The following is a 22565-nucleotide window of genomic DNA, read 5'->3' as shown; positions in this document are numbered from 1 at the left end:
AATAGGAATCATCTTCATCTCCTGACCAGAGGGGCAGTGAAGTCACTTCAGGAGGGGGATGAATTTTTATTTCATATTTTCAATGAATGAGGGAACCAATAGATACAAAGAGTGCCATGAGTCCCTTAAAGAGTTGGAGGGTGAGTGTTGGTGCTTGGAACCATGCTGTAAGGGATCAGGGGAGGGATCTGGAGGGTGGAAAAGTAACATGTTTTGTGGGTGTTTACTAGTAGAAGTGAAGATCTGAAGGTATTTGAAATGTTGGCAGTTTTTTGGGTAGTGGGTATGTGCAGACATGGGCAGTCGCCAGAGTAATATCTGCAGTCAAACTGTGGCTCTTGCATCACAAGAGATTGCTTTGAGTTTTGTTAAAAAAATACATGATTCGGGGTATGCTGGTGTAGTGTTCAAGAGGAGTAATACTTGAGCCTTTCTTAGATATTAGAAAACAGAAATCCTCACAAGCAGCTGGTGATAATTTAGAGGTGCTCAGCTGTTGACTGCTGGTGGCAGGCAAAATTTTCCTCCCTTTGGGACTGAGTCCCAAGACAGGTCTAAGTGTATAATCATATAAGTTAAAGTAAAGGCATAGTTCATGTTCTTATAACCTTTTTTGTGCTCATCTAACCATTTCATCAGGGCAACGTCAGAGAGCTGCAGCAGGAGCTTGGTGAAGCTCTTAAAAAGCTGTCTGTGGCAGAAGCTTCGCTGGAAGTTGCTACGAAGCGCTGCAGGAACCTGGAGGAAGCCAACCTGGGCTTGGAAAAGGAACTGGGAGAGGCTAAATCCAAGGTAGGTGAATTTGTCCCAGAAGTCCAGAACCAACTCCAGCACCCCCCCAGAGATGGGATGACGTGTGGAGGAGTCTCACTGTTTGATAAACGTGGTGTCCATGTCTGTGACATGAAGGACACGGTGTCCTTACTTGGTCTGAGGTTTGTATGTGGCAAGGTGCTCTGCAAAAGAGACTGACGTGTCTGTTGCTCATTGCATGTGGTTTGGCCCAGCAGTTTGTCTGATTTCTGAAGGGCAGTAGAAATTCTGGACTGCTGCACTTGGGCTTCTTTATGCTCACGGTGCTTCCCCTCACCCCCCCCTCCCTCTGGTAACAGAGGATGACAGAATCTTTTTGGTTGGAAAAGACCTTTAGGCATCAAGTCCAGGTGTTAACCCAGCACTGCCAAGACCACCACTGCATCATGCCCCTCAGCACCACATCTCCACATGTTCAGGGATGTGGAGTACCTTGAGTGCCGGTGACTCAACCCCTTCCCTGGGCAGCCGCTTCCAGTGCCTGACAACCCTTTAGGTGAAAATATTTTTCCTGGACCTTGGCCTTGCTGAACCTCCTAGAGTTGACCTTGGCCCGTGGCTCCAGCCTGTCCAGGTCCCTCTGCAGGGCCTTCCTACCCTCAAGCAGATCAACACTCCCACCCAACTGGGTGTCACCTGCAAGTCTACTGAGGGTGCACCCCCTGCCCTCATCCTGATCATCGGTAAAGATATTGAAGAGAAGGGGCCCCAACACTTAGCCCTGGGGGACACCACTGGTGAGCAAAGACCAAACGGATTTAATCCATTCACCAGCAAGTTTCCAGTTCTGAATGGTTTCGTACCTTATTCTGCATAGATATATATATTCTATTTATTTATTTTTCCCCCTTGTTTGGCCCTGCTGCCATTTCCATCCTGAAGCAGCCTTCGTGCAAGGGCTTCTTCCCAGCTGGTTTTTGAGTAGCTCTTGCTGTGCTCTTACAAAAATGAAAGTAGAGAGGCCTCAGAGTTCCTAAATAGGAATCATCTTCATCTCCTGACCAGAGGGGCAGTGAAGTCACTTCAGGAGGGGGATGAATTTTTATTTCATATTTTCAATGAATGAGGGAACCAATAGATACAAAGAGTGCCATGAGTCCCTTAAAGAGTTGGAGGGTGAGTGTTGGTGCTTGGAACCATGCTGTAAGGGATCAGGGGAGGGATCTGGAGGGTGGAAAAGTAACATGTTTTGTGGGTGTTTACTAGTAGAAGTGAAGATCTGAAGGTATTTGAAATGTTGGCAGTTTTTTGGGTAGTGGGTATGTGCAGACATGGGCAGTCGCCAGAGTAATATCTGCAGTCAAACTGTGGCTCTTGCATCACAAGAGATTGCTTTGAGTTTTGTTAAAAAAATACATGATTCGGGGTATGCTGGTGTAGTGTTCAAGAGGAGTAATACTTGAGCCTTTCTTAGATATTAGAAAACAGAAATCCTCACAAGCAGCTGGTGATAATTTAGAGGTGCTCAGCTGTTGACTGCTGGTGGCAGGCAAAATTTTCCTCCCTTTGGGACTGAGTCCCAAGACAGGTCTAAGTGTATAATCATATAAGTTAAAGTAAAGGCATAGTTCATGTTCTTATAACCTTTTTTGTGCTCATCTAACCATTTCATCAGGGCAACGTCAGAGAGCTGCAGCAGGAGCTTGGTGAAGCTCTTAAAAAGCTGTCTGTGGCAGAAGCTTCGCTGGAAGTTGCTACGAAGCGCTGCAGGAACCTGGAGGAAGCCAACCTGGGCTTGGAAAAGGAACTGGGAGAGGCTAAATCCAAGGTAGGTGAATTTGTCCCAGAAGTCCAGAACCAACTCCAGCACCCCCCCAGAGATGGGATGACGTGTGGAGGAGTCTCACTGTTTGATAAACGTGGTGTCCATGTCTGTGACATGAAGGACACGGTGTCCTTACTTGGTCTGAGGTTTGTATGTGGCAAGGTGCTCTGCAAAAGAGACTGACGTGTCTGTTGCTCATTGCATGTGGTTTGGCCCAGCAGTTTGTCTGATTTCTGAAGGGCAGTAGAAATTCTGGACTGCTGCACTTGGGCTTCTTTATGCTCACGGTGCTTCCCCTCACCCCCCCCTCCCTCTGGTAACAGAGGATGACAGAATCTTTTTGGTTGGAAAAGACCTTTAGGCATCAAGTCCAGGTGTTAACCCAGCACTGCCAAGACCACCACTGCATCATGCCCCTCAGCACCACATCTCCACATGTTCAGGGATGTGGAGTACCTTGAGTGCCGGTGACTCAACCCCTTCCCTGGGCAGCCGCTTCCAGTGCCTGACAACCCTTTAGGTGAAAATATTTTTCCTGGACCTTGGCCTTGCTGAACCTCCTAGAGTTGACCTTGGCCCGTGGCTCCAGCCTGTCCAGGTCCCTCTGCAGGGCCTTCCTACCCTCAAGCAGATCAACACTCCCACCCAACTGGGTGTCACCTGCAAGTCTACTGAGGGTGCACCCCCTGCCCTCATCCTGATCATCGGTAAAGATATTGAAGAGAAGGGGCCCCAACACTTAGCCCTGGGGGACACCACTGGTGAGCAAAGACCAAACGGATTTAATCCATTCACCAGCAAGTTTCCAGTTCTGAATGGTTTCGTACCTTATTCTGCATAGATATATATATTCTATTTATTTATTTTTCCCCCTTGTTTGGCCCTGCTGCCATTTCCATCCTGAAGCAGCCTTCGTGCAAGGGCTTCTTCCCAGCTGGTTTTTGAGTAGCTCTTGCTGTGCTCTTACAAAAATGAAAGTAGAGAGGCCTCAGAGTTCCTAAATAGGAATCATCTTCATCTCCTGACCAGAGGGGCAGTGAAGTCACTTCAGGAGGGGGATGAATTTTTATTTCATATTTTCAATGAATGAGGGAACCAATAGATACAAAGAGTGCCATGAGTCCCTTAAAGAGTTGGAGGGTGAGTGTTGGTGCTTGGAACCATGCTGTAAGGGATCAGGGGAGGGATCTGGAGGGTGGAAAAGTAACATGTTTTGTGGGTGTTTACTAGTAGAAGTGAAGATCTGAAGGTATTTGAAATGTTGGCAGTTTTTTGGGTAGTGGGTATGTGCAGACATGGGCAGTCGCCAGAGTAATATCTGCAGTCAAACTGTGGCTCTTGCATCACAAGAGATTGCTTTGAGTTTTGTTAAAAAAATACATGATTCGGGGTATGCTGGTGTAGTGTTCAAGAGGAGTAATACTTGAGCCTTTCTTAGATATTAGAAAACAGAAATCCTCACAAGCAGCTGGTGATAATTTAGAGGTGCTCAGCTGTTGACTGCTGGTGGCAGGCAAAATTTTCCTCCCTTTGGGACTGAGTCCCAAGACAGGTCTAAGTGTATAATCATATAAGTTAAAGTAAAGGCATAGTTCATGTTCTTATAACCTTTTTTGTGCTCATCTAACCATTTCATCAGGGCAACGTCAGAGAGCTGCAGCAGGAGCTTGGTGAAGCTCTTAAAAAGCTGTCTGTGGCAGAAGCTTCGCTGGAAGTTGCTACGAAGCGCTGCAGGAACCTGGAGGAAGCCAACCTGGGCTTGGAAAAGGAACTGGGAGAGGCTAAATCCAAGGTAGGTGAATTTGTCCCAGAAGTCCAGAACCAACTCCAGCACCCCCCCAGAGATGGGATGACGTGTGGAGGAGTCTCACTGTTTGATAAACGTGGTGTCCATGTCTGTGACATGAAGGACACGGTGTCCTTACTTGGTCTGAGGTTTGTATGTGGCAAGGTGCTCTGCAAAAGAGACTGACGTGTCTGTTGCTCATTGCATGTGGTTTGGCCCAGCAGTTTGTCTGATTTCTGAAGGGCAGTAGAAATTCTGGACTGCTGCACTTGGGCTTCTTTATGCTCACGGTGCTTCCCCTCACCCCCCCCTCCCTCTGGTAACAGAGGATGACAGAATCTTTTTGGTTGGAAAAGACCTTTAGGCATCAAGTCCAGGTGTTAACCCAGCACTGCCAAGACCACCACTGCATCATGCCCCTCAGCACCACATCTCCACATGTTCAGGGATGTGGAGTACCTTGAGTGCCGGTGACTCAACCCCTTCCCTGGGCAGCCGCTTCCAGTGCCTGACAACCCTTTAGGTGAAAATATTTTTCCTGGACCTTGGCCTTGCTGAACCTCCTAGAGTTGACCTTGGCCCGTGGCTCCAGCCTGTCCAGGTCCCTCTGCAGGGCCTTCCTACCCTCAAGCAGATCAACACTCCCACCCAACTGGGTGTCACCTGCAAGTCTACTGAGGGTGCACCCCCTGCCCTCATCCTGATCATCGGTAAAGATATTGAAGAGAAGGGGCCCCAACACTTAGCCCTGGGGGACACCACTGGTGAGCAAAGACCAAACGGATTTAATCCATTCACCAGCAAGTTTCCAGTTCTGAATGGTTTCGTACCTTATTCTGCATAGATATATATATTCTATTTATTTATTTTTCCCCCTTGTTTGGCCCTGCTGCCATTTCCATCCTGAAGCAGCCTTCGTGCAAGGGCTTCTTCCCAGCTGGTTTTTGAGTAGCTCTTGCTGTGCTCTTACAAAAATGAAAGTAGAGAGGCCTCAGAGTTCCTAAATAGGAATCATCTTCATCTCCTGACCAGAGGGGCAGTGAAGTCACTTCAGGAGGGGGATGAATTTTTATTTCATATTTTCAATGAATGAGGGAACCAATAGATACAAAGAGTGCCATGAGTCCCTTAAAGAGTTGGAGGGTGAGTGTTGGTGCTTGGAACCATGCTGTAAGGGATCAGGGGAGGGATCTGGAGGGTGGAAAAGTAACATGTTTTGTGGGTGTTTACTAGTAGAAGTGAAGATCTGAAGGTATTTGAAATGTTGGCAGTTTTTTGGGTAGTGGGTATGTGCAGACATGGGCAGTCGCCAGAGTAATATCTGCAGTCAAACTGTGGCTCTTGCATCACAAGAGATTGCTTTGAGTTTTGTTAAAAAAATACATGATTCGGGGTATGCTGGTGTAGTGTTCAAGAGGAGTAATACTTGAGCCTTTCTTAGATATTAGAAAACAGAAATCCTCACAAGCAGCTGGTGATAATTTAGAGGTGCTCAGCTGTTGACTGCTGGTGGCAGGCAAAATTTTCCTCCCTTTGGGACTGAGTCCCAAGACAGGTCTAAGTGTATAATCATATAAGTTAAAGTAAAGGCATAGTTCATGTTCTTATAACCTTTTTTGTGCTCATCTAACCATTTCATCAGGGCAACGTCAGAGAGCTGCAGCAGGAGCTTGGTGAAGCTCTTAAAAAGCTGTCTGTGGCAGAAGCTTCGCTGGAAGTTGCTACGAAGCGCTGCAGGAACCTGGAGGAAGCCAACCTGGGCTTGGAAAAGGAACTGGGAGAGGCTAAATCCAAGGTAGGTGAATTTGTCCCAGAAGTCCAGAACCAACTCCAGCACCCCCCCAGAGATGGGATGACGTGTGGAGGAGTCTCACTGTTTGATAAACGTGGTGTCCATGTCTGTGACATGAAGGACACGGTGTCCTTACTTGGTCTGAGGTTTGTATGTGGCAAGGTGCTCTGCAAAAGAGACTGACGTGTCTGTTGCTCATTGCATGTGGTTTGGCCCAGCAGTTTGTCTGATTTCTGAAGGGCAGTAGAAATTCTGGACTGCTGCACTTGGGCTTCTTTATGCTCACGGTGCTTCCCCTCACCCCCCCCTCCCTCTGGTAACAGAGGATGACAGAATCTTTTTGGTTGGAAAAGACCTTTAGGCATCAAGTCCAGGTGTTAACCCAGCACTGCCAAGACCACCACTGCATCATGCCCCTCAGCACCACATCTCCACATGTTCAGGGATGTGGAGTACCTTGAGTGCCGGTGACTCAACCCCTTCCCTGGGCAGCCGCTTCCAGTGCCTGACAACCCTTTAGGTGAAAATATTTTTCCTGGACCTTGGCCTTGCTGAACCTCCTAGAGTTGACCTTGGCCCGTGGCTCCAGCCTGTCCAGGTCCCTCTGCAGGGCCTTCCTACCCTCAAGCAGATCAACACTCCCACCCAACTGGGTGTCACCTGCAAGTCTACTGAGGGTGCACCCCCTGCCCTCATCCTGATCATCGGTAAAGATATTGAAGAGAAGGGGCCCCAACACTTAGCCCTGGGGGACACCACTGGTGAGCAAAGACCAAACGGATTTAATCCATTCACCAGCAAGTTTCCAGTTCTGAATGGTTTCGTACCTTATTCTGCATAGATATATATATTCTATTTATTTATTTTTCCCCCTTGTTTGGCCCTGCTGCCATTTCCATCCTGAAGCAGCCTTCGTGCAAGGGCTTCTTCCCAGCTGGTTTTTGAGTAGCTCTTGCTGTGCTCTTACAAAAATGAAAGTAGAGAGGCCTCAGAGTTCCTAAATAGGAATCATCTTCATCTCCTGACCAGAGGGGCAGTGAAGTCACTTCAGGAGGGGGATGAATTTTTATTTCATATTTTCAATGAATGAGGGAACCAATAGATACAAAGAGTGCCATGAGTCCCTTAAAGAGTTGGAGGGTGAGTGTTGGTGCTTGGAACCATGCTGTAAGGGATCAGGGGAGGGATCTGGAGGGTGGAAAAGTAACATGTTTTGTGGGTGTTTACTAGTAGAAGTGAAGATCTGAAGGTATTTGAAATGTTGGCAGTTTTTTGGGTAGTGGGTATGTGCAGACATGGGCAGTCGCCAGAGTAATATCTGCAGTCAAACTGTGGCTCTTGCATCACAAGAGATTGCTTTGAGTTTTGTTAAAAAAATACATGATTCGGGGTATGCTGGTGTAGTGTTCAAGAGGAGTAATACTTGAGCCTTTCTTAGATATTAGAAAACAGAAATCCTCACAAGCAGCTGGTGATAATTTAGAGGTGCTCAGCTGTTGACTGCTGGTGGCAGGCAAAATTTTCCTCCCTTTGGGACTGAGTCCCAAGACAGGTCTAAGTGTATAATCATATAAGTTAAAGTAAAGGCATAGTTCATGTTCTTATAACCTTTTTTGTGCTCATCTAACCATTTCATCAGGGCAACGTCAGAGAGCTGCAGCAGGAGCTTGGTGAAGCTCTTAAAAAGCTGTCTGTGGCAGAAGCTTCGCTGGAAGTTGCTACGAAGCGCTGCAGGAACCTGGAGGAAGCCAACCTGGGCTTGGAAAAGGAACTGGGAGAGGCTAAATCCAAGGTAGGTGAATTTGTCCCAGAAGTCCAGAACCAACTCCAGCACCCCCCCAGAGATGGGATGACGTGTGGAGGAGTCTCACTGTTTGATAAACGTGGTGTCCATGTCTGTGACATGAAGGACACGGTGTCCTTACTTGGTCTGAGGTTTGTATGTGGCAAGGTGCTCTGCAAAAGAGACTGACGTGTCTGTTGCTCATTGCATGTGGTTTGGCCCAGCAGTTTGTCTGATTTCTGAAGGGCAGTAGAAATTCTGGACTGCTGCACTTGGGCTTCTTTATGCTCACGGTGCTTCCCCTCACCCCCCCCTCCCTCTGGTAACAGAGGATGACAGAATCTTTTTGGTTGGAAAAGACCTTTAGGCATCAAGTCCAGGTGTTAACCCAGCACTGCCAAGACCACCACTGCATCATGCCCCTCAGCACCACATCTCCACATGTTCAGGGATGTGGAGTACCTTGAGTGCCGGTGACTCAACCCCTTCCCTGGGCAGCCGCTTCCAGTGCCTGACAACCCTTTAGGTGAAAATATTTTTCCTGGACCTTGGCCTTGCTGAACCTCCTAGAGTTGACCTTGGCCCGTGGCTCCAGCCTGTCCAGGTCCCTCTGCAGGGCCTTCCTACCCTCAAGCAGATCAACACTCCCACCCAACTGGGTGTCACCTGCAAGTCTACTGAGGGTGCACCCCCTGCCCTCATCCTGATCATCGGTAAAGATATTGAAGAGAAGGGGCCCCAACACTTAGCCCTGGGGGACACCACTGGTGAGCAAAGACCAAACGGATTTAATCCATTCACCAGCAAGTTTCCAGTTCTGAATGGTTTCGTACCTTATTCTGCATAGATATATATATTCTATTTATTTATTTTTCCCCCTTGTTTGGCCCTGCTGCCATTTCCATCCTGAAGCAGCCTTCGTGCAAGGGCTTCTTCCCAGCTGGTTTTTGAGTAGCTCTTGCTGTGCTCTTACAAAAATGAAAGTAGAGAGGCCTCAGAGTTCCTAAATAGGAATCATCTTCATCTCCTGACCAGAGGGGCAGTGAAGTCACTTCAGGAGGGGGATGAATTTTTATTTCATATTTTCAATGAATGAGGGAACCAATAGATACAAAGAGTGCCATGAGTCCCTTAAAGAGTTGGAGGGTGAGTGTTGGTGCTTGGAACCATGCTGTAAGGGATCAGGGGAGGGATCTGGAGGGTGGAAAAGTAACATGTTTTGTGGGTGTTTACTAGTAGAAGTGAAGATCTGAAGGTATTTGAAATGTTGGCAGTTTTTTGGGTAGTGGGTATGTGCAGACATGGGCAGTCGCCAGAGTAATATCTGCAGTCAAACTGTGGCTCTTGCATCACAAGAGATTGCTTTGAGTTTTGTTAAAAAAATACATGATTCGGGGTATGCTGGTGTAGTGTTCAAGAGGAGTAATACTTGAGCCTTTCTTAGATATTAGAAAACAGAAATCCTCACAAGCAGCTGGTGATAATTTAGAGGTGCTCAGCTGTTGACTGCTGGTGGCAGGCAAAATTTTCCTCCCTTTGGGACTGAGTCCCAAGACAGGTCTAAGTGTATAATCATATAAGTTAAAGTAAAGGCATAGTTCATGTTCTTATAACCTTTTTTGTGCTCATCTAACCATTTCATCAGGGCAACGTCAGAGAGCTGCAGCAGGAGCTTGGTGAAGCTCTTAAAAAGCTGTCTGTGGCAGAAGCTTCGCTGGAAGTTGCTACGAAGCGCTGCAGGAACCTGGAGGAAGCCAACCTGGGCTTGGAAAAGGAACTGGGAGAGGCTAAATCCAAGGTAGGTGAATTTGTCCCAGAAGTCCAGAACCAACTCCAGCACCCCCCCAGAGATGGGATGACGTGTGGAGGAGTCTCACTGTTTGATAAACGTGGTGTCCATGTCTGTGACATGAAGGACACGGTGTCCTTACTTGGTCTGAGGTTTGTATGTGGCAAGGTGCTCTGCAAAAGAGACTGACGTGTCTGTTGCTCATTGCATGTGGTTTGGCCCAGCAGTTTGTCTGATTTCTGAAGGGCAGTAGAAATTCTGGACTGCTGCACTTGGGCTTCTTTATGCTCACGGTGCTTCCCCTCACCCCCCCCTCCCTCTGGTAACAGAGGATGACAGAATCTTTTTGGTTGGAAAAGACCTTTAGGCATCAAGTCCAGGTGTTAACCCAGCACTGCCAAGACCACCACTGCATCATGCCCCTCAGCACCACATCTCCACATGTTCAGGGATGTGGAGTACCTTGAGTGCCGGTGACTCAACCCCTTCCCTGGGCAGCCGCTTCCAGTGCCTGACAACCCTTTAGGTGAAAATATTTTTCCTGGACCTTGGCCTTGCTGAACCTCCTAGAGTTGACCTTGGCCCGTGGCTCCAGCCTGTCCAGGTCCCTCTGCAGGGCCTTCCTACCCTCAAGCAGATCAACACTCCCACCCAACTGGGTGTCACCTGCAAGTCTACTGAGGGTGCACCCCCTGCCCTCATCCTGATCATCGGTAAAGATATTGAAGAGAAGGGGCCCCAACACTTAGCCCTGGGGGACACCACTGGTGAGCAAAGACCAAACGGATTTAATCCATTCACCAGCAAGTTTCCAGTTCTGAATGGTTTCGTACCTTATTCTGCATAGATATATATATTCTATTTATTTATTTTTCCCCCTTGTTTGGCCCTGCTGCCATTTCCATCCTGAAGCAGCCTTCGTGCAAGGGCTTCTTCCCAGCTGGTTTTTGAGTAGCTCTTGCTGTGCTCTTACAAAAATGAAAGTAGAGAGGCCTCAGAGTTCCTAAATAGGAATCATCTTCATCTCCTGACCAGAGGGGCAGTGAAGTCACTTCAGGAGGGGGATGAATTTTTATTTCATATTTTCAATGAATGAGGGAACCAATAGATACAAAGAGTGCCATGAGTCCCTTAAAGAGTTGGAGGGTGAGTGTTGGTGCTTGGAACCATGCTGTAAGGGATCAGGGGAGGGATCTGGAGGGTGGAAAAGTAACATGTTTTGTGGGTGTTTACTAGTAGAAGTGAAGATCTGAAGGTATTTGAAATGTTGGCAGTTTTTTGGGTAGTGGGTATGTGCAGACATGGGCAGTCGCCAGAGTAATATCTGCAGTCAAACTGTGGCTCTTGCATCACAAGAGATTGCTTTGAGTTTTGTTAAAAAAATACATGATTCGGGGTATGCTGGTGTAGTGTTCAAGAGGAGTAATACTTGAGCCTTTCTTAGATATTAGAAAACAGAAATCCTCACAAGCAGCTGGTGATAATTTAGAGGTGCTCAGCTGTTGACTGCTGGTGGCAGGCAAAATTTTCCTCCCTTTGGGACTGAGTCCCAAGACAGGTCTAAGTGTATAATCATATAAGTTAAAGTAAAGGCATAGTTCATGTTCTTATAACCTTTTTTGTGCTCATCTAACCATTTCATCAGGGCAACGTCAGAGAGCTGCAGCAGGAGCTTGGTGAAGCTCTTAAAAAGCTGTCTGTGGCAGAAGCTTCGCTGGAAGTTGCTACGAAGCGCTGCAGGAACCTGGAGGAAGCCAACCTGGGCTTGGAAAAGGAACTGGGAGAGGCTAAATCCAAGGTAGGTGAATTTGTCCCAGAAGTCCAGAACCAACTCCAGCACCCCCCCAGAGATGGGATGACGTGTGGAGGAGTCTCACTGTTTGATAAACGTGGTGTCCATGTCTGTGACATGAAGGACACGGTGTCCTTACTTGGTCTGAGGTTTGTATGTGGCAAGGTGCTCTGCAAAAGAGACTGACGTGTCTGTTGCTCATTGCATGTGGTTTGGCCCAGCAGTTTGTCTGATTTCTGAAGGGCAGTAGAAATTCTGGACTGCTGCACTTGGGCTTCTTTATGCTCACGGTGCTTCCCCTCACCCCCCCCTCCCTCTGGTAACAGAGGATGACAGAATCTTTTTGGTTGGAAAAGACCTTTAGGCATCAAGTCCAGGTGTTAACCCAGCACTGCCAAGACCACCATAAAATCATGTTCAGAAGGGTTTTGTACCTTGTTCTCCATATATATATATATATATATTCTGAAACAGAAATCATCTTTATCTACTTTTGAGAGGAGACAAAGGGACTGAAGTCACTTTAGGAGAGGGATCAAGTTTTATTTCAGTTTTCAATGGGGGAGGAAACCAGTGGATAGGGAGAGTGCCATGAGTCCCTTAAAGGGTTGGAGGGTGAGTGTTGGTGCTTGGAACCATGCTGTAGGGGATTAGTAGAGGGATGGGAGAGACCAGTCTAGAGGATGAGAAACTATCAGGGGTTTGTGTTCATTTGCTAGTAGAAGTGAAAGTTTGAATGTGTTTGAACTGATGACAGTTTTTTGGGTAGTGGGTATGTGCAGACATGGGCAGTCACCAGAGTTTTTCAGCAGCAGTTGTTTTTTCTCTATAAAAGCTCTCCCAACTGTTGTCGATTCTTGCTGTGTTTTTACAGTGTCGGGAAGTGGAAAAGCAGCAGCTTCAATATGAGCATCAGATTTATCACTGCATGAGTTCTGGCAAGGATAGGGAAAGAAAACTAAGAGAGAAGTCCCAAAAACTTAAAGACCTCCTGTCATCACCTTCGGAGACCAGGGCTAGAGTAAAAGAGCTGGAAGAGCGTGTGCACTGGTAAGAGACTGACACAGAGAACCAAGGTGTCTGTCACTGTCCGGGGTTGTGTGAAAACCACAGCACAGCCTCGTTGCATCACAGCAAGTTAACAGGTGATTTTGAAGATGCTTTTGTTTGTTTTTCCCCTGGTGCTCTTCAAGAACTGCTGCTCTGGTGGATTTCTCTGATAAGGCCTGTATTTCTTTTTAAGCCTTTCCGTGGAAAATGCCAGACTGGAAGGCACAGTCCAGCAGCAAAAACATATGATTGAAGCCCTTGAGGGAACCCTGCAAGCCTCTGCCTCAGTAAGCTGGTCCTCAACTTGCCTTGTTGTGAGCTCCTGAGCTTCTTACCGGTTGCTGTGGGGAAATGCTAAGATGAGGTTTTCCTGGAGAGCTGAGGGGAGCTCAGTTCCCTCTTTCTCCTGAATACTGGCTGCTGGTCTTTCCCCTTTGGTTCACAGGGCATGGTTTTCAGATGTCATGTGGGTGGGAAAAGCTCCTCCTGATGGTTTTCACTGAAGTTTCTTTGTGTCCTGCATGGTGTTCTCCCTCTCCTTGAAGAAAAGAGCAGAGGAGATGACTGCAACCAGTTTTACAGTGCCCTCAAACTATGGCCATTTTGATCATTGGTGCTGGGTATAATAGGAATAAAGAGGTGAAGAGGTGGATGTAGTATTCATTTTTGATAATGAGGAGTCTGGAACTTTCAGGCTGGAAAGTCAGTGTGTGTCTTCTTGCTTCTTTTACTGCTTTTGTAGGCTTGTCAGCACCTGCAAGACTTGATAACCAGCTTAAGAGCAGCACAGGCAGCTGCAGAGGAGCAGCACCAGCAGCAGGTACATGGGAGGCTTCTGTGTTTTCTACTTAGCTTTTTCTTACAGAGTGCTGCTAAAGCATCCAGCAAACTTGTGTTCTAGATAGTTGAGCTGAATCAGCAGGTTCTGTTCCACTTTGGTGCTGGATCTGCTAGGCAAATCTTGGTCCCTTTGGGTAGCAGCATAAATAGCACTGCTGATCTGAAAAGGTTTTCTTGCTCTCAGGAGATGTAGAGCTGCTAGAGAAGCAGTGAGGGTATGTTCTGTGGTGGGTGCTAAAGGGATTTTTCTCTGCTATCATTATGAACTCAAGAGGATGTCTGTAAGAAAGTTTTTGGGCTATTTTGTGTGTGTGTCTTCTTACGTTGCAAAGTTGTGAGCTCCTCTTCCCACTTCTAGAGTGTTCATTCTTTCTGCGAGCCCCAGGTGCTGCAGTTTGGTTCCTTAGGCACACTGCCTTAGCCTTAGCTGGAAATATTGGATGGGGAGAGGACAGTTTAGGCCTGTTTCCATGTGAGTTTCTGCTTCCTTTGTGCTGTTACCTCTCTGGTCACCTTAGTTTTTCCTTTTGCCACCGTTGCTTTCACAGCTGCAAAAGCAGGTTGTGCTGTCTGTGCCATCAAAGGACTTGCACAGCATGAGGACAGAGAGGCTGAAGCCAGGATTGCACCCTGAAGACCATGGTTCCCCACTTGGAAGGAGAAAGAATGAATTCTTGAAACAGGTGAGCCCAGGAAACCCTCCAGAGGACCAGCCAATACCCAGCACCACCTCGTTCACATTTTGTTGAGTACTTCTCTATTCAGGTGTTGCTCTTATTCCTGCTCTTCAGGCTCAGACTCCCTTGTGATTTAGGGATCCTCCAGGAGGCAGATAAAAGCTAGCTGGGTCCCTGTGTCAAAATTTTGGAGTGGTTGTATCAGGCAGAGTTGCTGGTGTGGTTTGCTATCAGCTTACCACATTGAGTAAGGATGCAGTTGCCCATTTTTCCCTGGATTTCTTCTGGTCATCTTCTGACCCCTGCGTTTCTGGGCAGGGTAGAATGTTTCATGCTTCCAGTTCAGTGTCTGGAGGAGCTGCTGCATGTTTTGAGGGTAGTGGGAGCTTAAAAACCTTGCAGAAAAACATACTGAAGGAACAGGGGGCAAATGAACTAGTGCCAAACAAGAAACAAGAAACAGCTGCCAGATTCCAAGGAGCAGTCTTTCCCTTTTCTCCTTTTCTGCAGAGGAAAAAGTATAAGTAGAAATTCAGAGCAGCTGCCAGCTCTTGGCTGGTTTGGCTGAGAGAACAGCAAGAGGGAAAACAAGATGTGAATCAAAATCACCTCTTTGCTTCAGTGGGAGCATCTGTTTCCATTGTTAGATACTGGCCTGCTGGGTGGGAAATCCAATGAAATATTCTCAGGAATTGTGTCCCTTGGCTTTCTGTGGAAGTTGGCTGACAGATGGAGGTGTAGTGCAGCTGCTGTGGGGAGAACATGAGATGCAGGTCCTGCCTGTAGATCCTGTTCTGCGCCCTGTGTGTCATCTGTCTTTTCTGTTTTGAAAGTGTGAGAGTGACAGAAAGAAAGAGAAGAAGCTTAAAGAGTTGAACTGCAGTGTCAGAGTGCATCTGGACAGAGAGCTGGAAACAAACAAGGAAGTGGAGAAAGAGTCTGAGAGGTAGGTCTTGTTCATATCCCTGAGCACCAGTTGACTGTATTAAACTTCAGTGTAAAACCGAGTGTATAGAGGTGTCTGTGAGGAAATTCCATCCTCATCTTAGTGCTAGCAAGACAGTGCTGTACATGAGATGAGAGCTTTCAAGAGCTGCCAAAGGAACTGCAAATGGAGGTTGCCCTGCAGGTCTCCTGGGAGGGAAGTCTGAATTCTTACTCAGGTGAAATTTGGACCCTCCAGGCATGGCATAGGAATGCTGTATTTTTCTCTCAGTAATTTCTGTTGTGTCAAGCACGTTAAAGATGAAGCAAGTTCCATCTGTGATGTTTACACAAGAGTATGTGAAAAAGGCTGGTTGTTCCTTTCCTTCATTGTTTTCTTGCCAAATTTGCTGTATAGGTTGGACGGATTTTCAAGAATTACACAGATTATAAAGGAAAATGAGGAGAAGATGTCCCTGCGTGATTTGAAGAAAGAAATGCAGGATGGCTATTCTGAAGTGGTCAATGAATTTGGTAAAATAAATACAAAGGTGAGCTCTCATTTGTGTGAGGTTTTTTGTGGCGGTGTTTTTTGATCCTGGAACCTGTGTTACTCTTTCCCAAGTCGTCTTTTCACGTTGTTCATTTGTTGTTTTTTTTTCTGGGCTGTATTTTGGAATGGATTTGGCTTTCCACAGTGCTCATTCCACTGCTGCAGCAGTAGATGACTGTACCCAATAACAATAACAAAGCAGTTATCCTGATGGGTAAAGATGAAAAGGTGATGTGCAAAGCAGTCTCTGCAAGGGCACCTCAAGGGAGATGGGAAGAGTCCCCACAAGGCTGTCAGGGTCCATGAGCTCCAGGGGCAGGAGCAGTCCCACGCCCCCTCCCCAAGAAGAGTAGCAGAGAGCCATGGGGATGAGCCAAGGGTGCAGATCCCCAGGGCAGCCCCTGGGGACAGGCAGATCTGCATTCCTGCCAGGACATGGTGTCCATGGGTGAGGGTCAGGGCTGAGAGCAGTGAGACCCAGCCCAGGCCACCATATGGAACGCCACCATCACTCAGAAGAACTGTATGAAGCTGGCTTTGCCCAAGGTCACCCTCAATCCCCATCTTAGGCATGACTTGAGCTGGAGAAAGTTCAGGTGGTGTGACAGCTGTTCTTTTTTAAAAGGAAGCCCCTCGTTTTGCTTTCATTTTAATACTGAGTTAGTAGATGACAAATACAGTCCTGGTGCCCAGTCCTTTATCAGTTTTTCACAGATTGCCTTCTTTTAGATCCTGCTGAACTCCTTTTCTTTTTTGGTTTTGTTTTTTTATTTTTCTCTCTACAGCTTGATGAACTTTTTTGGAAGCTGGAGGCAGACAGGGAGAAAACCAAACTCAGGCTCAGTGAACTGAGATGTGAATCCTGGGGAGGAACCAGGAACAACTGGAGAAGCCCAAACAGCAGCTGCATGCAGAGGTGAGAAACATCACCCATCAGTTCTGAGAACAGAAGCCACCAAAGTGGCAGGGTGGGGGACTCCTTCCTTGAGGAACCCTTTCCTCTCTGCCCTGTCCTACAGAGACAGTGTTCCTTCTTTAGAAGCTTTGATGAATAACAGTGCTGAGAGGGGGGGATTCTTTCTGAATGAAGAAAGTCAAGAATTCTTGCCCATGGTAGTTGCTCAGGGGTTCTGCCTTGGTTGCTGAGGGGAGTGAGGAGGCACAGGTGGCTCAGGGAGTAAACCTGTGCCCTTGACACTGGGCAGGTTCAGCTGAGGGATGGGAGAGTTCCCTTTTTCTTTGTGGTGGGTAAAAGTGTGTTACCTGCTTCAGGAGCAGGCAGCTTCCCAGGACAGACTGGAACAGAGCAGAGCCCATGACCACGATGCAGAGAGAAAGCTGCTGCTCTGCAGGATTGGAGACCTTGAACAAGAATTGGACAGTGAAAGGAGACCCTGAGGGAGAGCATTGCTCTAAATCAAAAATATGAAAAGCTGTATCTGGAGGAAGTGAAAAAGAGAAGATGCCTACAAAACGAACTGGAAAGGTAGGTACATGCCCTTTGGGGTGTTTTAAGAGATTACTTTTTTCTCATGTGTTTTCCTCCAAAACTTCCTCTTCTACATCTGGTCAGCATTATATCTGTAAACCTGAGATGGCGTATTTGTGAGGAAGGTTCCTTTAACCCTCGCTCTGTCTTTAATTTCTTTTGAACATTTCAAGAGTAACACCACTGATCGTGGAATTAATGTTTTTTTTAATTAATTGTACCTTAACAGTGAGCCTTTTTGCCCGTCTTTAATAATCTCGTCCTTTTATTCAATGAATGGCAAAATGCCCCCTCCCCCCCCCCCAATGAATTTGATGTGCTGTACTGCTTAAATAAGGATGGGCCCTTCAGAGAACAGAAGTTGGTTCTATGAAGGAAAAAAGTGGATATCTTTTTTGGCTTCCATTTGAGGAGCATGGTTTGAACTTCCCATGGGAAAGGGTATGTAGCTCCGATTTGTTGTGCAGGTGTTCTGTGCCTTTTGGAAGAAGCTGTGTAAGCACACAGCATTCACAGATTGCTTTGAAGCTCTCGTGCTGAGCAGTCCCAAGTGTTGGTAACTCTTGCTGCTCCTTGCAGGTGCTTTGACTGCTAAGATATAGGCTCTCCAAAACCCCTCATGTCAAAAGGAAAGCAAGATGCTTTTCTTCTCTTTATTCCTTTGCACAAGTTGTGGAGTGTTCTCTGGACCTTCTTGGCATTGTAAAGGCTCCAGAGAGAAGGGAAAGTTCTAACACCTCAACTCCTACTGCTTTGCTTCGGGTTGGTCCTGTTTTGGGGTCATCTTTTGGTCTAGGCAGTAGTTTTCCTGCTTTTTTTTCTTCTACCTGTGCCTTATTTGACATGTTAGGGCTCTCTTCTCCCCAGGATTTTGCTGTTGCTTGTACTTGCTTGAAAATGATCAGAGGTTCAGGGCTTTGGGGGGCTTTGGGATTTATCCACATGCGTCCCTTTAGTATTCTTTCAGTGGGATTGCTGAGAGGCACAGCAGCCTCATGTGCACTGAAGTGTTGTACGTGTGGCAGCTTGGTGTGACCACGCAGTTGTTTTGACTCCCTCTCCCATGTTATTTTTGCTTTTAATGGAACCTGGTTTTCCTTTGTTCATTGTAAAGTAATGGGGAAAATACTTTTCCTGAGAACAAGCAGGAATGAAGCTAATGACAGTGTCTGTGTAAAATAATCCATTTCATAGGAAGTTTTGAGTCTTTCAGAACCCCACCCATGATTGCTGCTGCTGGTAGGAGTCTTCATTTGATCAAAGTTCTCCTTCATTACAGTGCTGGTGTTTCCCATGAAGACACTGCTGGGCTGACAGCTGAGGATTATGCTTTTATTCATGGGTATTCCAGGCCTCCAAACTTGAAAATTTGCCGACCGCTCATTGGGATCTCATCATTTCCTTACGCCTCCCACTCCACAACAAGCACCGTGTTGTTCTCCTCAGTATGTGTGCCCCAGCCCTCCAAGCTGACCATGCAGAAAAAAATCAAATTCTACAGCCAGCTGCACTGCCTCACCCAAAAGGTTCCTGCAGATGCTAAGATCATAATCCTTGGTGACTCCAACACCGCAGTAGGAAAGAACTATGAAGCCTGGAAAGGAGTCCTGGGCAAGCATGGTGTTGGAAACTGTAACGACAATGGACGTCTCCTGCTGGAGTTTTGGGCTGAGCAGAACCTCACCATCCCCAAAACTCTCTTCCAACAACCTGGAAGCATCCTGGATCCAAGCACTGGCACCTCACTGACTGTGTCTTAGTGCGCCCGAGAAATGTTGGCGATGTCCGTCCTAGCCAAGCGATGCCTGGTGCAGAATGTCCTACAGACCACTGCCTTGTGCCATGCAAACTTACCCTCTGCTTGAAGCCCAAACCTAAGAGGGGTGGCATCCCAGGGAGGAGGCTCAAAGTGAACCATCCTCCAAAAGGTACAGTGAGAAACAGCTTCCAGGTAAACCTTCAAGCTGGGCTTTTAGATCATCCCATAGATCCCTCTCCTGAAGCGCTTTGGCAGCACATTAACAAGAGCATCCTGCAGTCCTCTGAAGAATCCCCAGGGTTCTCCTCAAAGAAAACCAAAGATTGGGATCTCACCCAAAAGATCCCAGAAGTGTTGACAAAGAAGAGAAGCTCTCAAATTTCCCTGTCTTCCAAAAGGTAGAGTGAGAAACAGCTTCCAGGTAAACCTTCAAGACTTTTAGGTCATCCCATAGCTCTCTCTCCTGAAGTGTTCTGGAAGCACATTAAAAAGAGCATCCTGCAATCCCTGAAGAATCCCCAGGGTGCTCCTCAAAGAAAACCAAAGATTGCTTTGAGGAAGACACCTGAGAGATCCAAGGATTGTTGACAAAGAGAAGAGAACCTCTAAAATTTCACTGTCTTCCAAGAGATCCAGTGAGAAACAGCTTTGATGAAAACACCACGGTGCAGTCATCATCACCCTGTAGAAGAAGAAAGGAGAAAAGTCAAACTGCTCACACTACTGAGCTGTAACTCTGCCCTCCATTGCTGGAAAAGTCCTTGGAAGAAGGAAGAAGCCTGTGGTTTTCCCTGGAGGTGAACTTTCCATGTGTCATCACCAGGCCTAAAGGAAAAAAGGCCTAAAGGAAGCTCTCTGGGGTGCAGGTATGTGAAGCCAAATATTTTTAATTAGAGTCCGGACTGCTAAGTAAAATTATAGAGTAAATAGAGAGTCATTATAGAGTAAATTATACAATAAGGTAAAGAAAATTAGCAGAAAGTGACTACTGGTGATGGCAGAGTCGTGCAGAGGAAGGTGGTGTTGCTGTCTGAAGTTGGGTACCGTTTTCTTAGGATGGGGAAAAATCGTTTCCACGATGCTGGGTATTTCCTGTTCTGCTGCTTTATTTCCAGCTGGACTGTATTGTTCCTGCAAACAATGCAGTGAAATGCATTTTTTTCCCCCATACAAAATACATCTTGAAGTAAAGAAGATTTGTCTGTAAAAGGCTGATGTGTGTGATTAAACATACTTGGTCTTCCTCTTTGTAAGAGAAAGCTCATGCAAAAAAACCTTGGAATTTGGTGACCTTTGATGCTTTCCCTGCATCTGCAAAACGTGTGTTGGGCCATGCTAAGACGTGTTTGAAAAGATTTTCTTCTGAGGGGAATAGGGCAGGCATCCTGTTGGATATCTGGGGCAGGGCTGGGCAGAGGGGTCTGGAGTGCTGTGTAACACCTCAGGGGAGAGTGGAGCACATTATATTCCCACTTAAGGGACGTGGTTTAGTGGTGTTGGTTTCCCAGCTGGACTCGAGGATCCTAGAGGCTTTTTCCAGCCTTAATGATTCTGTGGTTCTGTGATTCTGTCCACACAGGAGGCATTGGCCCAGCTCCAGAGGGAAAGCCATTTATTCCGTCAGCTGCTGCACAGGGATGCTTTAATGACATTTTCCACAAACTCTGCTGAAAAGCAAGTTTCCACGCTGGAAAAGATGAACAAGGAATTAAAGGCCAAGTGTGCTGTCTTAAGAGAACAAGTCTTAAACTATGAGGCTGAAAAAGTAAAAAAAGGGAGGTAAAGGACACACTTTTTGCAGTGTTGAAGGCTCTGAGCAGTGTTTTGCTGTTCATTTCTGCATTCTGTCTTTTGGGACCTGCCTGTTCCTCAAAAAAGTCAATTTCAGCCACTAAGCTTTCTCTTCTCTATCTTGTGATGTGATATCTTGTGAATTGTGATATTTAAATTTCTTCTGTGTGGCTGTGTTGGGCTAATTAACTTGTCAAAAGACTGACTAGAATGTTAAAGTTTTTTTCTGCAAATTCCACCAGTCCCAGGCAGAGCAAAGTTTTAAAAGTTGCTGTACCCATTTTGTTAATTTTTATTTTCTGGAAAACAGGAACTAGTCCTGTTGAGTAATTAGACCCTGTTTGTCTGTGAATAGTGATGTGCACAGTGCTTTAAAATTCCATTTCTTTCTTCCTCTCAACCCTGGAGTGTTTGAGTGAGGTGAATACCTGCATGTGTCAGATATAACCACCTTATTCTTCATTTTTCAGTTTCTTTAAAAGGGAAGAGGGGGAAGAACTCCAGGAGTGCTGTCAATGGTTTTCCCCTGTGAATCACTTTGTATTTCTAGTGCCAGAACACCAGGTTCCTTTGGGAGATGGTAGTTGGGTGGGTGGCTGGAGGAAAGGAGGGACTGTCCAGATTTATGAAATTTGTTACTCTAAAATTAACTTGGTATTAATTTAATGTCTTGTCTTAATTTAATTTATTTTAATTATTAATTTAATTTAATGTATTAATTTAGTTCTTTGTAGAATGCAGAAAGAGACCCAAGAACCATCTCATACAAAGTCCCGCCTTTAGTCACCAGAGTAGTATCTGCAGTCAACCTGTGGCTCTTGCATCAAACAGGTTGCTTTGGGTTTGGTTAAAAAAAATAACATGATTCAGTGTATGCTGGTGTATTGTTCAAAAAGTATAATATTATCTATATTATATAATATATTATTTTTTTGTGTATTAGAAAACAGAAATCTCCATGAGCTGCTCCATGAGTTTGGAGGGGCTGACTGCTGGTGGCAGGCCAAAGTTTCCTACTTTTTGAATTCAAGACAGTTGTAACTGTATAATCAAATAAGTTAAAGACAGAATTCATGTCCTTATAACTTTTTTTTCATGCTCATCTAACCGTTTCATTTAATGCCAGAGAGGTGACGTTAGAAAGCTGTCTGTGGCAGAAGCTTCACTGGAAGTTGCTACGAGGCGCTGCAGGAACCTGGAGGAAGCCAACCTGGCTTGGAAAAGGAATTGGGAGAGGCTAAATCCAAGGTAGATGAAGTTGTCCCAAAATTCCAGAGCAAACTCCATTCACAGATTGCTTTGAAGCTTTGGTGCTGAACAATCCCAAGTCTTGGTAACTCTTGCAGGTTTGGCTGCTATGATACAGGCTCCCCAAAACCCCTCAGGTCAAATGGGTTTGGTCATTCCTCATCTGTTCCTGCCAGAGATAATTCTTTGTGTCTGAATGTTTCAGAACTGATGGAAAAAAATAATAGGAAAAGCCTACAGAAAGCTTCGTGGAAGGTGGAAGAACACACTTCCCATCAGTGGCTGCAAATCCAGTTCACCATTCAACTCACCTGGGAGATTCTGGCACCAGTCTGGTTCTGAACAGAAGTCCAGTAGGAAGCATCCCCAGTTCACCCAGAGGAGCAGAACCATTGATGAACAGGATTTCCTCTTCTGCAGCCAAGGTAAACATTTTGAAATCCCATCCTCAGCTACTGCTGAAGAGCATCTGTATGCAAGGTTGTGCTTTTTAGCCTAAACTTACAACTCATTTGCAGGGATTACTCATGGTGTAACTCCTCCTCATCCCAACACAACATCTAGGTGTGCTAGGGGTGAAAAGTTTGGGTTTTGAGGGCTGTTTTCCAAGAATGCCCAGAAACCAAAGATGATGCCATAGGATGTTCCCAGCTAAGCTTTAAATGAAATTTTCTTACCTAGGGTGTATGACTATAGTAAATAAATCTGCCACAA

General features: G+C 46.3%; 2 protein-coding genes across 2 annotated transcripts in view; both read left to right on the top strand.

Moving 5' to 3' along the window:
• The window catches only part of LOC139805809 (putative ankyrin repeat domain-containing protein 20A2), a 32248-nt gene extending 12945 nt beyond the window's left edge, over positions 1-19303 (top strand). Inside the window, exons 15-24 of the mRNA XM_071764650.1 lie at positions 11374-11526; positions 12395-12570; positions 12764-12857; positions 13313-13390; positions 13959-14093; positions 14921-15033; positions 15430-15562; positions 16350-16480; positions 16837-17050; positions 18333-19303. Coding sequence (XP_071620751.1) covers positions 11374-11526; positions 12395-12570; positions 12764-12857; positions 13313-13390; positions 13959-14093; positions 14921-15033; positions 15430-15562; positions 16350-16480; positions 16837-16993 — 1170 coding nt within the window. The 3' untranslated portion in view covers positions 16994-17050; positions 18333-19303. The remainder of the gene's footprint in view (positions 1-11373; positions 11527-12394; positions 12571-12763; positions 12858-13312; positions 13391-13958; positions 14094-14920; positions 15034-15429; positions 15563-16349; positions 16481-16836; positions 17051-18332) is intronic.
• Positions 19304-21289: 1986 nt separating this feature from the next.
• The window catches only part of LOC139805604 (putative uncharacterized protein MYH16), a 65138-nt gene continuing 63862 nt past the window's right edge, over positions 21290-22565 (top strand). Inside the window, exon 1 of the mRNA XM_071764158.1 lies at positions 21290-21851. The gene's annotated coding sequence lies outside the window, so the exon portion shown is untranslated. The remainder of the gene's footprint in view (positions 21852-22565) is intronic.

Source organism: Heliangelus exortis, chromosome 20 (genome assembly GCF_036169615.1).
Source record: "Heliangelus exortis chromosome 20, bHelExo1.hap1, whole genome shotgun sequence".
Lineage (NCBI taxonomy): Eukaryota > Metazoa > Chordata > Aves > Apodiformes > Trochilidae > Heliangelus > Heliangelus exortis.
The sequence above is the reverse complement of the archived record's forward strand: the minus strand, read 5'-3'. Positions and strand labels throughout refer to the sequence as shown.